General features: G+C 33.7%; 1 protein-coding gene across 1 annotated transcript; it reads right to left on the reverse strand.

The window, feature by feature from the left end:
* Window positions 1–582: 582 nt before the first annotated feature.
* LOC130621389 (zinc finger and BTB domain-containing protein 24-like) lies at window positions 583–12,361 on the reverse strand. Its single transcript, XM_057436675.1, has 8 exons — window positions 12,347–12,361; window positions 12,028–12,144; window positions 11,168–11,317; window positions 4,162–4,302; window positions 3,373–3,988; window positions 2,695–2,894; window positions 2,019–2,373; window positions 583–1,304 (listed from the first exon to the last, which is right to left on the reverse strand). The coding sequence occupies exons 1-8, from the start codon at window positions 12,359–12,361 to the stop codon at window positions 760–762; spliced, it is 2,139 nt and encodes a 712-aa protein (XP_057292658.1). The 3' UTR covers window positions 583–759.
* Window positions 12,362–13,937: the final 1,576 nt, after the last annotated feature.

The raw sequence follows: 13,937 nt of genomic DNA on the forward strand, positions 1-13,937 counted from the left end.
TAAAGTTGCCGTGTACGGGATTCACAGCATGGATCATTTCTAGTTTGCTTTCACCTTGAAATATCTTAGGCGGTTTTCTCGTTGAGCAGCTTGTCCCCTCGTCCTTTTCGTTCCACTGCACGTGTTAGTTAGAAAGAGAAAAAGCCCTGGCAACGAGGTTGATAAATGTAAATCGTCTTTTTCTCCACAGAGAATTTTTTAATTTTTTTTTAAGTGCTAACGATAATCATGTTTCATAGAAAAATGCGTCTACTGTTTCGTGGCGGCTTATTTACAAACAGACCACCCTTAATTCTCGCTTCAACATAAAAATAGCCTTAATCTCTGCGGTGTATAACTTAGAAAAGTGGGGTGTTCATACCTTTTCGTATAGATAGCATGGAAAATAGGTTGTCGCAAAAAAGTACTACATAATATGGTTCGCAACTTGTCCACGAAATTTGAGCTTATGGTCAGAAAAGCTAACTTTATTGTCTTGTAAAGTAAATGACAAATTCATGTCCGATAGAGGAGCTTCAAGAAGTAGCTACAGTTGTAAATAGATGATCCTTTGTCTTGCACGTGCACAAAAAAATGCAGTAATAATTTAAAAATCTTTAATATATACTTAAACAAACCATATACATATATCTGCTAATAAATAATTCGATGAAATAAAACGCAGCATGAAAAAACAAAATGGTGAAAAAAATTGAGTTCACTTGTGTCAAGCTGCGAGAGTAATACAATATAAAAACAGGGGAAAATATTTTACAAGGTTCAATTTTCCACACTTAAATTAGATTGTTGAATGTTTAGATCAGGTTCAGAAATAACAGGATGTTGATCCATCTGTGCGAATTCTCCTTCGTTATCAGGTTGCTGCGTCATATGTTGTTCTGGAACCAGTCCTGTAGGCGGTTGATGATGTTGTTGTGCGATTTGAATGTCGTGCAAACCAATATCCTGCTGCTCATCTTGTTCTTGTTGCGCTGCTTGAATCTCCTGCATACTTTGTTGAATATCCTCATAACTCATTAAAATAACATTTCCAGACTCGTCCATGGGCGCACTTTCTATTGCAGCTTGAGTAAGTTGAGCCAAGGCCACATACGTCGCTTGATCGTCCATGTTTAGGGAAGTCATCGGCAACATGCTAGCAACTACCATATTTTGATCAGCTTCATCGGTACCTTCGATTTGTATAATTTGTGGCTGTTGCGACATATCATTATCACCACCGTGATGAAGATCAACCGTCTCTCCTTCTTCGAGCTCTCCTTCGGCTTTAACATCAACTTCAGACATACTTATATCGACGTCATCTGAAATAAAGATTAAGACCTTACAAAATAAATCACCACTGTTTAACATGTCTCATTGTTTAACAATATAAAAACGGATGTGGAATGGACTGTTTTGTCCAATTTAGTGAATTCCACGAAAGTCGATGGAAACAGTCGAATATTAATAAACAGTGTAATTCTAAAATAGGACGTGGATGGAGAGCAGCCTGCACTTTAGAACGGACGATATGATCTGTAACATCATTGCTTACAATATTTCAATCATTCTTTAAATGCAGAGACTTTTGCAGATAGAATATTCTAGCCAATTTCTTGCCAAAGTTTATTTTTCGACACTATTGTTTCGCAAAATATTTATTGTTCGCGAAAAAAAAATCGCAGCTAAGGATTGTCTATTTAGTTTCAGTTTTATGATAAAAAAATACGTTTTGAGTTTTCATCCTTGATTCGCTTTTGATGGTTCTCGACAGATAACGCTTTCGAAATTTTCTGACAGCGTTGAGTCGTGAAAGTTTATGTTCGCGAAAAGCAAAACTTTTGCGAATTTTTCTGTCCGCGAAATTTTCAGAATAAAACCCGTTGCACACTTAGTCGACAACTAACAAAGAAACAAAAATTTCGTTAGTACTCACTCCTGTGCGTATGTTTTATTGCTTAACAATCGAAACACAGTGTACAAGGTAAATCGAACGCTAAAAATAACAAAAGGGTTTATGAAATCAAAAATCATACCATCAAGTGTGTTATCTCCTGCAGATTCATTATCTCCAGCATCGTCTTCACCACCTTCTCCATTATTTCCTTCGCCATCCTTTCCTCTCTTCTTCTTTTTCTTCTTCTTCCTCTTATTTTCATGACGCTCTAGATGTTTTTGCAGGTATATTTTCGACTTGAATTTTTTAGGACAGAAATGACAGACAAACTCGTCGCCACCATCTTTGCTCTGGTGGACTTCTAAGTGCATTTGATAACGACGTTTGAATGAGAACGACTTCATGCATATGTCACACTGCCATGGTTTCTCTTTGTTGTGGATCGTCTCGTGTTCTGCCAGGTATGATTTATCTCGGAAGCTTCGCTTACAAACCTAAAAGAATTAGTTCAATTGTCTTCGTTCTTTTTTATACATAAAAGGAGGAAACATTCTCAATTGTTGCTTAAAATCGCCATTGCGAAAGTTTATTTCCTTAAACTATGTTGAAATAAGCTATTTTGAAAGGTCAATTCTCGCAAATTTTTAGTGTTTCTGTTACTTCTTTGCAAGATAAAACTTTTATATCACTTTCATCATTATTGTTTAAGGTTTTGGGTACTAATGTACGAAAATTTCCCGATTTAGCCTGACCGTTTTATACAGATTTCTGATTTTTCCAGTTTTATCTGATCTTAACGTCAAAAATCCACTTACTTTGCATTGATGACGTTTATCGATATCTTGTTTCGTATGTACCATCATGTGTTTCGCTAAGGTGTGTTTAAGCTTAAAGTTTTCGCCACAAACTTCGCATGTATGTGGACGAACATTCGAATGCGTTGCCATATGTGTGACAAGATTCGAACGATGGTTGAACGCTTTCCCACAAACAGAACAAACAGCATTTTTTATACCTTTAATGCATAAATAAAGAATTTCAAACACTAGTTGAGAAATATAAAGGTTTTTTGACATTTGATGCACTTTAGTTGCTAAAAAATGCGTTTAAATTGATAGAAAAGTTGCTTAACAGTTGCTTGGAGAATGTAACAGTTGCAGAAAATATTAAAAAACCCTACTAAAAATACCGAATTCACTCGCAATCGTTTTATGTGCCGTTAAATCTTTACATGATACACAGCAAAAAACTATTTGGTTAAGAAGCAGGTACATGAAAAACGTGTCCTATTACCTTGAGGAAAACAGAAAAACTGCCTTTGATTTGGTATATGTATTTTCAAAACCTTGACAAAAACATAACTTTTTCTTATGTGCAATCATCTCATGTTGAATTATACCACTCAGTTGCTTGCCCAGCTTGCAAATTTCTGCTGTTGCTTACAAACTAGTGGCTTTATATAAAAAATATGCGTAAACCACAATTGAACTAACCTTTGTGTATATTGACGTGCTGTTCTAAATGCGGCTTTTGGCGAAATCTTTTAAAGCAAAATTCGCACATCCACGGCTTTTCACCAGTATGTGATAACATGTGTCTCTGAACATTTCTTTTGGAAACAAAAGACTTCAGACAGATATCGCAATGAAATTTTGAGTTAGAATCGGGCCCAGCAACATTCTTCGTGTTGAGAGTATCAGCAGTTATCGTTGTTAGCGTTCTTCTGTTCGCACCAGCCTTCTCTTCATCCGTCCACTTTGTGGCTGTTATACCCGGGGCAGCATTTATAATTTGGGTCAGGATTTCAGCTTGAGCATTGATTTCTTCTGATTGGTTAGCATTTTTCGTGGCATCTATTTCTGCATTGTGATCAGTATTATTTTCGTTATCCTGCACTGCGTAATAAGCCACTGTGGAGGACTGCTCAGGAAAACTTTCCACCACATTCGGGGCTATTGTGACTTGTACAGAAGAAACATCAACAGAAACTGCTTGTGAAGGAGGAGGCAGTTGCACCTCCTCTTCGGTTCCTTGCAGAGGCTGTGGAGTTGGAACAGAGACAGTAACATCTTTTGCAGGAGACATGTTAATTGTCTGTGAAGCACTGACCTGAATAGAATAAGCATTATATTACGCAAGAGAAATTAGAAAGATTTTTTGTTTAATAATATTTAACTTTTGCCCAAACCAACAGACATTTTTGTGTGTAGAATTTTCCTATTTGTTAAGATAAGCAAAACTGAAACTTATTAAAAATATAAACTTAATTTTTAACAACATACAACTTGTTTTCTTATCTCCTTCTCGACATTGGCATAGTATTCCTTCCAAAATGCTTGCAATGCACTTTCACAAGCTGCCATTAATCTTTCTTCTGGTTCCCACGAATCCCGCCATTTCACTTGATAATATCTTTTGCCATCCTGCAGAATATGGTTAAAAGCTTGTTTCAATGAATATATTGATGAATATCAAACTCTCTTTCCCTCTTTTAAAAATAAATACAAATTTTTTTTTAGATATTAAGGCTACTTTCTAAGGAAGAAGAAGAAAAAAATGCTATGTTTGTATTTGCTAGTAAGTTGCTGGCAGTTGCATCCTCCAAGGAATACAAACTTAAGAATAAGCCTTTTATTGAAGAACTTTTAAGGAAAATTTTAATTATTCTGAACGATTATTTTCAAAATAAATATCCAGTTTTAAATTTTCTATTGCATCAGGATGACCATCAACTTTCCAACACAAAATATCCTGTTTTGTGGAAGCATTGCTTTATATTTTGTAATGGGAAGAGAAAACTTATAGCTAAATTCCTTCAAACATGGTGCTATAAATGTAAATCCTATAAATGTAAAAATTGTAGTGCCAATGTGATAAACTAAGATAAGGTGAATTTGTGCAAGTTGCATTTATTGATTTGAACAAATGTTAATAAACTGCCACCACTGCTTTTTGCTTCAGCATAACTTTAGTAAAAACAAACACGTTTTTAAAATTATCCTATCCAGTTCTGTTTAATTCTCTATTTTCTGATTATAGAATAAGTAATTAACTAATACACCAAATTGCTTTGTTTTTAAGAAGGTTTTAATAAAAAGAAGCTCAAAAGAATGGTAGCCACAAATTATTTTTTAAATATATTCTCTTTTTTTGGAGTCCAAATATGAGGGAAAAAAAGGAGGTATATACGGTGGAAAGTATATAGGATTTCTGCATCTCAACATAAAAATAAATAATATTGGCTAGAATAAAAAGGTCTTATGGCAAAATTTTAAAAAAACTTTGAAATAGTAGGAGCAAATGAGGTTAGCTTTTGCTCATTTTTCAGCGAGATGCTGCTTCAAAATAACTTTTATGGCCAAAATCTTAAATTTGGTTTGTTGAACATTTATACATGGCTAAAAAACGTGACGATATATTCATCCTAATTATATATGTGAAAACATACAGAAAATAAATATTCCTTAGATACGAAGTATTTAGAAGAGAAAAGGTTCAAAAGGAGGCCTACAAACCAGACATTACTTCCAAACCCGGGTTTTTGATTCTGAAGTAAGCTTGCTGCAACCAAAAAAAAGTTCGTAAAATTTAGGTTCTGCTGTAATTTTCTGAAACAATGCTAAGCACAACCATTGTTGCTGCCATTAAGTTAGCCTCGACGGCAAAACAAAAATCACGACGGCAAAATTTTGCTGTTGTGGAAGATTTTAACGACGGCAAAACTAACTAATCAAATTTATTGGGGAGACTGGACATGTCCGTATATCTTGTTTCTAACTTTCGTTGGACAAAGCATCCAATAGATTTCCGTCTTGGTCGGACACCCCCCACTTTCAGATCTCAGAATCATTGAATAATCCTGGTCCTTTAAATCCACAAGCAAGCTTATTCATAGCCAACCTGGTCATCCTAGCTAATTCATTGACTTCTGGCTTAGTTAAAAGAACTATACATAGACATGAATCTCTTTTGCCTTGCCCCTTCGTCGTTGGTAACCAGGTCTTACACAACCCATGCTAGCATGGAAAACGGACGTTAAGCCGAGAATGATGATGATGATGATGACACAAGAAATCCAGCCATGCGGTTCTTAACTAATGCGAGGTGAACGCTGAAAGAGCACGGATGAAGCAAGTCCGCAAAACTGCACTTACGGGCATGGATTTAATTGTAGATAATTTTCTCATTTCACAAAAACAATTGGAAACCATAGCAGGTCTGAATTTAATGGATTTTTTTCTTTATGCTACAAGTGTTGTTCCAACAATTTTGAAAACGAAACCATCGTGCGGTAATTTTTTTTTCTGTATTATGAAAATGACAGTATTAGTCATGCATACTATTTCGGACATGTAGAAAAGGATGTTAAGATTAAGAGAGTCGCTCAAAAGCTCAAATGAGCTCTGAGCTGATACCCTTCCTTATCAGAATTTGATGAAATATTATAATATTTGAAGCTTAAGTTTAAACAAATGAAGTGATTGATCTACCAATATTATACTGACAAACAAATAAATAATTCTAGACAAAACCTAGCCGTATCAGTCAGGGAAAACCGCCAAATTTGGGATCTCAGAATTGTGGGAATTTGTCAAAACAACGCCCTGTCAGTGGATAAGAATTAACTAATACACTTTATTTTCTTTTAGATCCAGAAAATAAATTTCTTGGTGAGGAAGTGTTATATTAAATGTTCTATATTCAGTAATATACGAATAATGATGTTCCGCAAGGGGTATTATACAGAACCAAATCAAAGTTATTTATTTATTTTCCATCAGATAGTATGAATACAATAAAAATAATAAAACATTATTCAAGCAAGCTTATCAAAATTACCTAATGAAGGGATAACCACCACGAAGCAAAAGCTTATAAAATGTCATAGATACCTGGAAAAACATCACATGGGACAAAACCACAAAACAACACAGGCTCAAGACAAACATTTAGGCAAAGTAATCACAGGGATAAATTTTAATTTAGAGGGACTGTCAAAAACTTATTGTCCAACAACATAAAGCAGCAACTGACATGTGTTTAGGAGCGGTTTACTCAGACTGCCAACTTAAGCAAAAAAGTTCAAGTTTGTGCCTTGATGCATCTTGATACATATGGGTATTTTTGGTTTATCAATATTTTGTTTGTCTAAGGTAGGGTGTGTCAACAAAGTGGTGTCCAGAGTACGACAGACTGTGGCCATATTCCTGTATGGTGAAAAATTCAATTTAAAAAAATAATAATAAAAATAATAATAATAATAAATATTTAAAGTGGCTAGTCCAGAAAATCACAAAAACCTATAGTTAGTGGATTGTTTCCACCGGGGGCCACTAGAACAAAAAAAACAACAAAAAATGATAAACTGCCTTAGACTACCTCAGCTCAATAGTAACATAATCTGTGAAAATTGAAAAGAAAAAGAATAAAAAACAAAAATTAAAAAGTTAAAAAGTGATCTCCATTAGAATTTGCCAAATACATTAGAGATGGAAGTCTTAAACGAAAGCAGACTTCCATCACAGGTCACTTGGTCTGGAAGATTATTCCAAACTTTTGCAGCTCTAAATGGAAATGCTTTTTTTTGTTAAATTCTGTGTTGACCAAGGAAAGTGTGAACTTGTTTTTTGAAGCTCCTCTTCTTTGATGATTATGACAGTTTTTTGTCAAAAGGAATTTTGAGCGCATGTTATCAGGAGCAATGTGATTCATGGCTTTGAAAACTAATATGGCATCGTTTTTGATGAGTAAATTATTCATTGAATATTTCCTCTCTTCCCAAGAAAGGTACGGACACATTTAAATCGTTTTTCTAGTTTTCCCAATCTACTTTGGGTGGCACAAGCCCATGCCGGGGAGCAGTAGTTGAAATATGGCATGACAAGTGCATTATTTAAAAGGTTTTTGTGTGAGGTGTTAAACAGGATGCAATGGTTCTAATTTTAGAATATTTAATTAGTATTTTTCTATTTCTGTCATTAATGTGCTCTTCCCATTGCATTTTTTGATCAAATGTTACCCCAAGATATTTAACTTTTTCGCTCCTCTTCAAAGGAATACCCATATAGTTGATAGTTTTGTTCTCAACTTTCTTTAACTGGCTGTGGTTGCCGAAAAAGATTGTTTCAGTTTTGTCCGTATTAATAGTCATTTTGTTATTTGTGCGAAATTTCTAACTCGACCCGGGAGACAAGGGTATCCAAGTTTTTATGGGACGAAATAATTATTGTATCATCTGCATATAGATTGGTGGTAGTTTATATTGATGGTAGATTTTAAGTCCTCAATATACAAAAGAAAGAGCAGGAGTCCCAACACAGATCCCTGTGGCACCCCAAAAGCGTCTTCATGAAGCAGATCTCAGGGGTCCCAGGGCAAAAACACAGATTTTATTTATGATTTTATGCCAATTTACACCCTATTTGTATGCTATTTTACTTCTAATTTCATGCCATTTTTTATGAAAATTTAGCTAATTTATGCCAATGCCTAAATTTGATAACTGCATGGTTCAATGGTCCTTACCAATTTCTCACAGATTTGACAAATCTCCTAAAAAAACTGGATAACCCTTGGAAAACTGGTTAAACACATAAAAAGTGCTTTGAATTTGTTTTCACAGTCTATACTGTTACCACCATTGCTAAACAATGCGTTAAATCAATCAAGTCTAAGGGTTTCCCTCTTAAATTTGTTTCTGGTTTTATCAACTATCTGCAAAGCTTGTAACATTTCTGCCTTTGTTACTAAATTTTCTTAGCTTAGGAATAAACTGCCTTGACTTAACTTGCCATCTTTGGAACTAGTTGTAATTGTCCTCTGGTTGATAAGATCTTTTTTTGACCCAGATGCATGACACTTTGCATGTGATTTTAATTGAGATAACCCACTGTTGTCAATTTTGAATGCTTTAACACAAATTTTACATTAAGCTAAAAATTTATCATTTTTAACAAAACTGAGCCAAGGATAGATTTTTCCCCACTCTGGACGGTGTTTAATCAACACTATTGTAATTACTAACCTTAAAAAAAGTTGTTCTACTCTCTTCTTGACTTAAACAATTGCTACAAACTCTGGGAAATGTCATAAGAATAATAAATGATGAGTAAAGAGCAAACAAAATTAAAAACAACTGCATAAACAAAATTTTGGAGAACACGTACAAAAATTATGATTTTTTATGCCAACAAATCAATTTTATGCTACAGTACAGTCTGAATGTAATCTACCGCGAACGCAAAACTCACATGAATAGTTGCACAGAACAATAACATTGTGATAGCTTTTTTAAGAAAATAATTGCCTCGCTGATAAACAATGACCCCACGCAATCGATTGTTTAATCGCAAAAAAAGTTTAAAAGTTTAAAAACGAGAAGCGGTGATAGAAATGTTTTTTAAGATCGCATTTTAAAAGTTTATAAACAAAAAGCGGCGATAGAAATGTTTAAGATCGCATTTTAAGTTTAAAAAAGAGAAGCGGCAATAGGAATGTTTTTTAAGATCACATTTTAAAAGTTTATAAACGAAAAGCGGCGATAGAAATGTTTTTAAGAACACATTTTAAAAGTTTAAAAACGAAAAAGCAGCAATAGAAATGTTTTTTAAGATCGCATTTTAAAAGTTTAAATTTTTTAGAAAAAATTGCTCATTTTATGATTTTTTATGATTTTATCCCAGCTGGGACCCTGAGATCTGATTCTGTGTTGTTTACAAGAGTCAGCTGCATTCGGCCCGTTAAGTAGGACTCGAATCAGTCAAAGGCAGCATCTCTGATGCCAAAACACCATGGTTTTTTTAACAAAATTTTATGATCAACAGTGTCAAAAGCTTTTTTAAGGTCAATGAGCACAGCACAAACAAAGTTATGTTGGTCGAGCTCAGTAAGAATTAAAACAGAGACATCGACTACTGCAGTTTCTGTGGAAAAGAGTTTTCGAAATCCGGACTGTCTGTCATTCAGGAAGTTGTGCTCAGAAATAAAATGAGACATTTGCTCATGCACTAACTTTTCAAAAAATTTCATGGGAATTGGCAAAAATGGAGATAGGCCGATAGTTAGTAGGATCTGTTTTATTGCTACTTTTAAAAATAGGCAAGACCCTTTTAGTCTTCTAACATTTAGGTACATAACCAGTAATTAAAGATTTGTTGAAAAGACTTGATAAATAAATACTTAAAACTGACGAAACTGCTTTTAGCAGTCGTGAACCAATTCCGTCCAAGCCTGTAGCTTTACTAAGTTTTAGTGAACTAATTATTTTTTGACACTTTTGGTCTCAATACGAGCCCATCGAGAATTGCGCCTGCTAACAGGTGGATTAACATTAGTAGTCAGAAGAAAATTTAGATGCTAGTTTGGCACCAACACTGACAAAAAATAAATTGAATGTGTTGGAAATTTCTTTTGGGTGAGAAGTTTCTGTACCATCGTTTTGGACTACTCGTTTTATCGAGGTAGTATTGCCTGACTTATCAGGAACCAGTTTTTTTAGGGTTTTCCAAAGTTGTTTTGGCCGTTTTTTAAAGTCCTGCAAAACGTCATTATAGTACTCGTTTTTGAGTCGATTTTTGAGACCTATTACCTGGTTCCTTTTTTGTTTGAAAGCTTCCCAGTCTATGATGGATTTTGTTTTTGATGCTTTCTATTTTACGAAGTCTCTTTCTTTGATGGCTATTATTAATTCATCAGTGACCCATGTCTCAACACGGCCAGAACATTTATGTGCTTTGAAAGGGGCATGTTTGTCAGCCAGTGTTTTAACATTTTTATTCAGTTTCTCACATGCTTCATCAAGGTCATCATAATTATTAAAATATAAACAGTCTAAATTCCTGAGGTCCTTCAGAAAAGCTTCTTCGTTAATGGTTCCAGATCTGGGTTTGGATATTGGTTCTTACTGAATTGTTTACCTAGGTACAGGTAGAAGAAGTTGCAGCATTCTATTATCATTCAGCTCTTTTCTCCAGATCAGGAGATTTGGCCTCAGGTTTAAAAAACGCTATTTTGCCGTTTTACCGTTTGTAGTCTTTTCTGGAGTTTATTCTTATTTATATTTATAAAAAGAGTTTATTGAAATACCTTTGCTGGTTACCCAGTAAGCTAGCTAGCTAGTAGCTAAATTAATAGAAAGTCAAAAAAATTAAAGTGTTCAAGAAAATGGAACACGGGAATTTCTGTTTGTAAACATTTCTACCAGTTCATTGGAGTTTCAATAGACAGTGCATTTATTTTAAGTCTCAATCACACAAAATAAAATTATAAGTGTGGGTCATTATACTTTACCTGACCGAGGCAAGTGTCAGATATTTTCTCGATGACATTTTGCCCAAACAAAACATTTTCAGTAGGATGGTTATACGGAACTTCTGCCGAACTTGAAGCCATCTTTTCTTTATGAGCTCGATCATCCAACACCCCATAGATCCCAGACCCCTTGTCGAATCAGTCGAGTTTGCTTTGTATAGAATTTCTATTTATTCTTTGTTATAAAATTTGGAGCTTCTTTTAAGACCTAGAAGGGTTTCTTCTGATTATTATTAAAGAGACTTTGATGTTTCTGGCAAAATAATATCGTAATTTGTAAATTCTAGATATCCACTTACTTCGCGAGTTATCTATTACTCGCTGACTTAAGAAACAATAAAAAATTGAACTTGGGCTCCTAATATTTCATACTCGGCACCCAAAACAACCAAAAAAATGTTGCGCCATTTCATTTGAAAATACCAAAGTGTACAACGCGGTCGTGTGTGTGTCAAAACAGAGAGGAGTTGAATATCAGTATAGTTAATTTCCCCTGATTTTGTTATTTTTACATAAAACTTCACAATCTCTGCTTTTTAGTTCAAAAGAGTATTTGTCACTTTCATTCCTTTAGCATCAACGGACACAGCAATAAAAAGCTAAATCGTAACGATATCTTTACCGTGCACACCACCCCCTTATAAGTCTAGCTAGCTAGGTAAAAATTCAATGCTGAAATTTCATCATTGAGGTAGCATTAGCTAGCTACAATTTCCAGAGCAATGTTACTAGCTAAGATGCTACCACCTGTACAAAACATATTCAATTAAGCACTTGCTATGATTGCTACGGCGTTACGATTGCCTCGATTGCTGTGATTGCTAGGGAGCTATAATTACTGTGCTACGTTTGGCACTACCATGATTGATAAATGATATGATGCTAATCTTGCTATGCTTGTTGTGTTCAAAGAACAAAGACATTGTTTGTAAAGTAGTTAGTAATAGCAGCAAATTCTATGTTAAATATGTTTTTTAACAGGCAAAATTTGTAAAATTCAGTCTAATTTCCAAAATCAGCTATTTTGGCTCTAACGCCTACATAGCAGGCAAAAGCATGTGAGATCAAACTTAAAAGTCATCTTCAGTGCACTTCTTCTCATGGAAAAGTTAAAGCTTTAAACTAGTATTTTAAAGTGTATTGTTCTGCCTGCTATACATTTGCTAAAGTCATACTGACTTTACCAAATTCCTTACTGTCAAAACTATAATATTAAGATTTTAAACACTCTTTTGAATGCCCTTATCATCATCTTTCCATGCTAGCATGGGTTGGACAGGGTATATTAATGACCCTCTTCCAATCTGATCTAGACTGTGTTAGATCTAAACTTAACTTCCTCTGTATCAAGTCTATCCTTGTAACCTCCTGCCAAGTCTTTATCGGTCTGCCTCTGGGCTTTGCTCTCTACACTTTCTTACCCAATTATCCTCCTCCATTCTTTCCAAGTGCCCCAGCCAATTCAATCTTCTTATCTAGATAACATCTTTAATTCTATGGAGACTTAGCCTGCTTCTTAGCTCATCTGAACTCTTTCTGTCTCTCAGACTGGCGTTACACATCATTATATATATATATATTCTCATTTAGTTTTAGTAATTATTTTTAGGAATTTTTAGCATTTATATACAATTAAAGCAATATAATCAGAATCTAACTTGTCATTTTATGAACCACAAAGAATATTATAGCTAATATGACTTAGTAGTTAAAAATGCGATATTGAGCATTTAGTTTGTTATTTATAGTATCTTATTTCATTTAAACAAACTATTTCAAAATTTGTTTTATACATTATATTTTAAAACACGATTTTAGAATTGCCCTCAGTACAATATATATCTTTCTTTTTTATATTATATAGTAAAAAATATTGTTTCAAACTCTCATCAGTATAAATATTTAATTGTTCTGTAGTCCCATAAAAGCTAAATAATTTAAGTATAAAAAAATAGTTAATGTGTTATCAGCAATAAAAATAAGTAAAGATATGGGAAGATATAGGTTTATTTTATTTTATTATTTTCATTTTTTTTTTTTGCTCAATAATAATACTTCTGCTTTTCTTTTGTTACTGATTTCAAGTTAACATGTATATATTTACAAGGGGATTTAAAGAAGCATTTTTCGTTTTATTGAGCAAGGGCAAAACAAATATTTGTTTTTCATGCATGCACATGTGTTGTTCTTTTGTTAAATATATATCTTTTAAAAATAAAAAAAAGATTCAGCCAAATGATATTTGACACTTGTTTTAAGTGTCATGTTTTTATATGTATTTTTCTCAGATTGTTGAAGCATTGGGAATGGAAAGATGTTTGCATGAAATATATACTTAGATATAAATTATTGCTATGCAGACTTTTTTTTCTCTCTGTTTATTTGTGTTAACATTTATTCAAGTAACTAAAGCTATAGTAAACTGCATATTTCCTTTTTCTCTAGAATCTCGAAGTGACAAGAATTTTATAATGTTTTCTGGTTTTACTTTACAAACAAGCTATCTGCTTATATATCTATGTGGTTTTTATAAATTCAATTTCATCATCACAAAAATTATGGCTTGTGCAGCTATTGTTACATATATTAATAATACATGTAGTCATTTCTGATTTTGTTCATTGAACTGTTAAAAATGGATGTGCAAACTTTACTGAATAGTGTGATATCTTGAATAATTTAGGTTTGCAATAATGGAATGTTAGAATTATATGTTGCTTCAATACTTATGATTTCTGATAACTGCAAA

This window comes from Hydractinia symbiolongicarpus, chromosome 12, assembly GCF_029227915.1.
Source record: "Hydractinia symbiolongicarpus strain clone_291-10 chromosome 12, HSymV2.1, whole genome shotgun sequence".
In the NCBI taxonomy this organism is placed as follows: domain Eukaryota; kingdom Metazoa; phylum Cnidaria; class Hydrozoa; order Anthoathecata; family Hydractiniidae; genus Hydractinia; species Hydractinia symbiolongicarpus.

Excerpts from the sequence above, each read along its gene's own strand:
- LOC130621389 (XM_057436675.1), bottom strand. Across the intron at positions 4,303-11,167 it reads CTGACACTTGCCTCGGTCAG|GATGGCAAAAGATATTATCA; the intron begins GTAAAGTATAAT and ends CATATTCTGCAG. Across the intron at positions 2,895-3,372 it reads GCACGTCAATATACACAAAG|GTATAAAAAATGCTGTTTGT; the intron begins GTTAGTTCAATT and ends TATGCATTAAAG.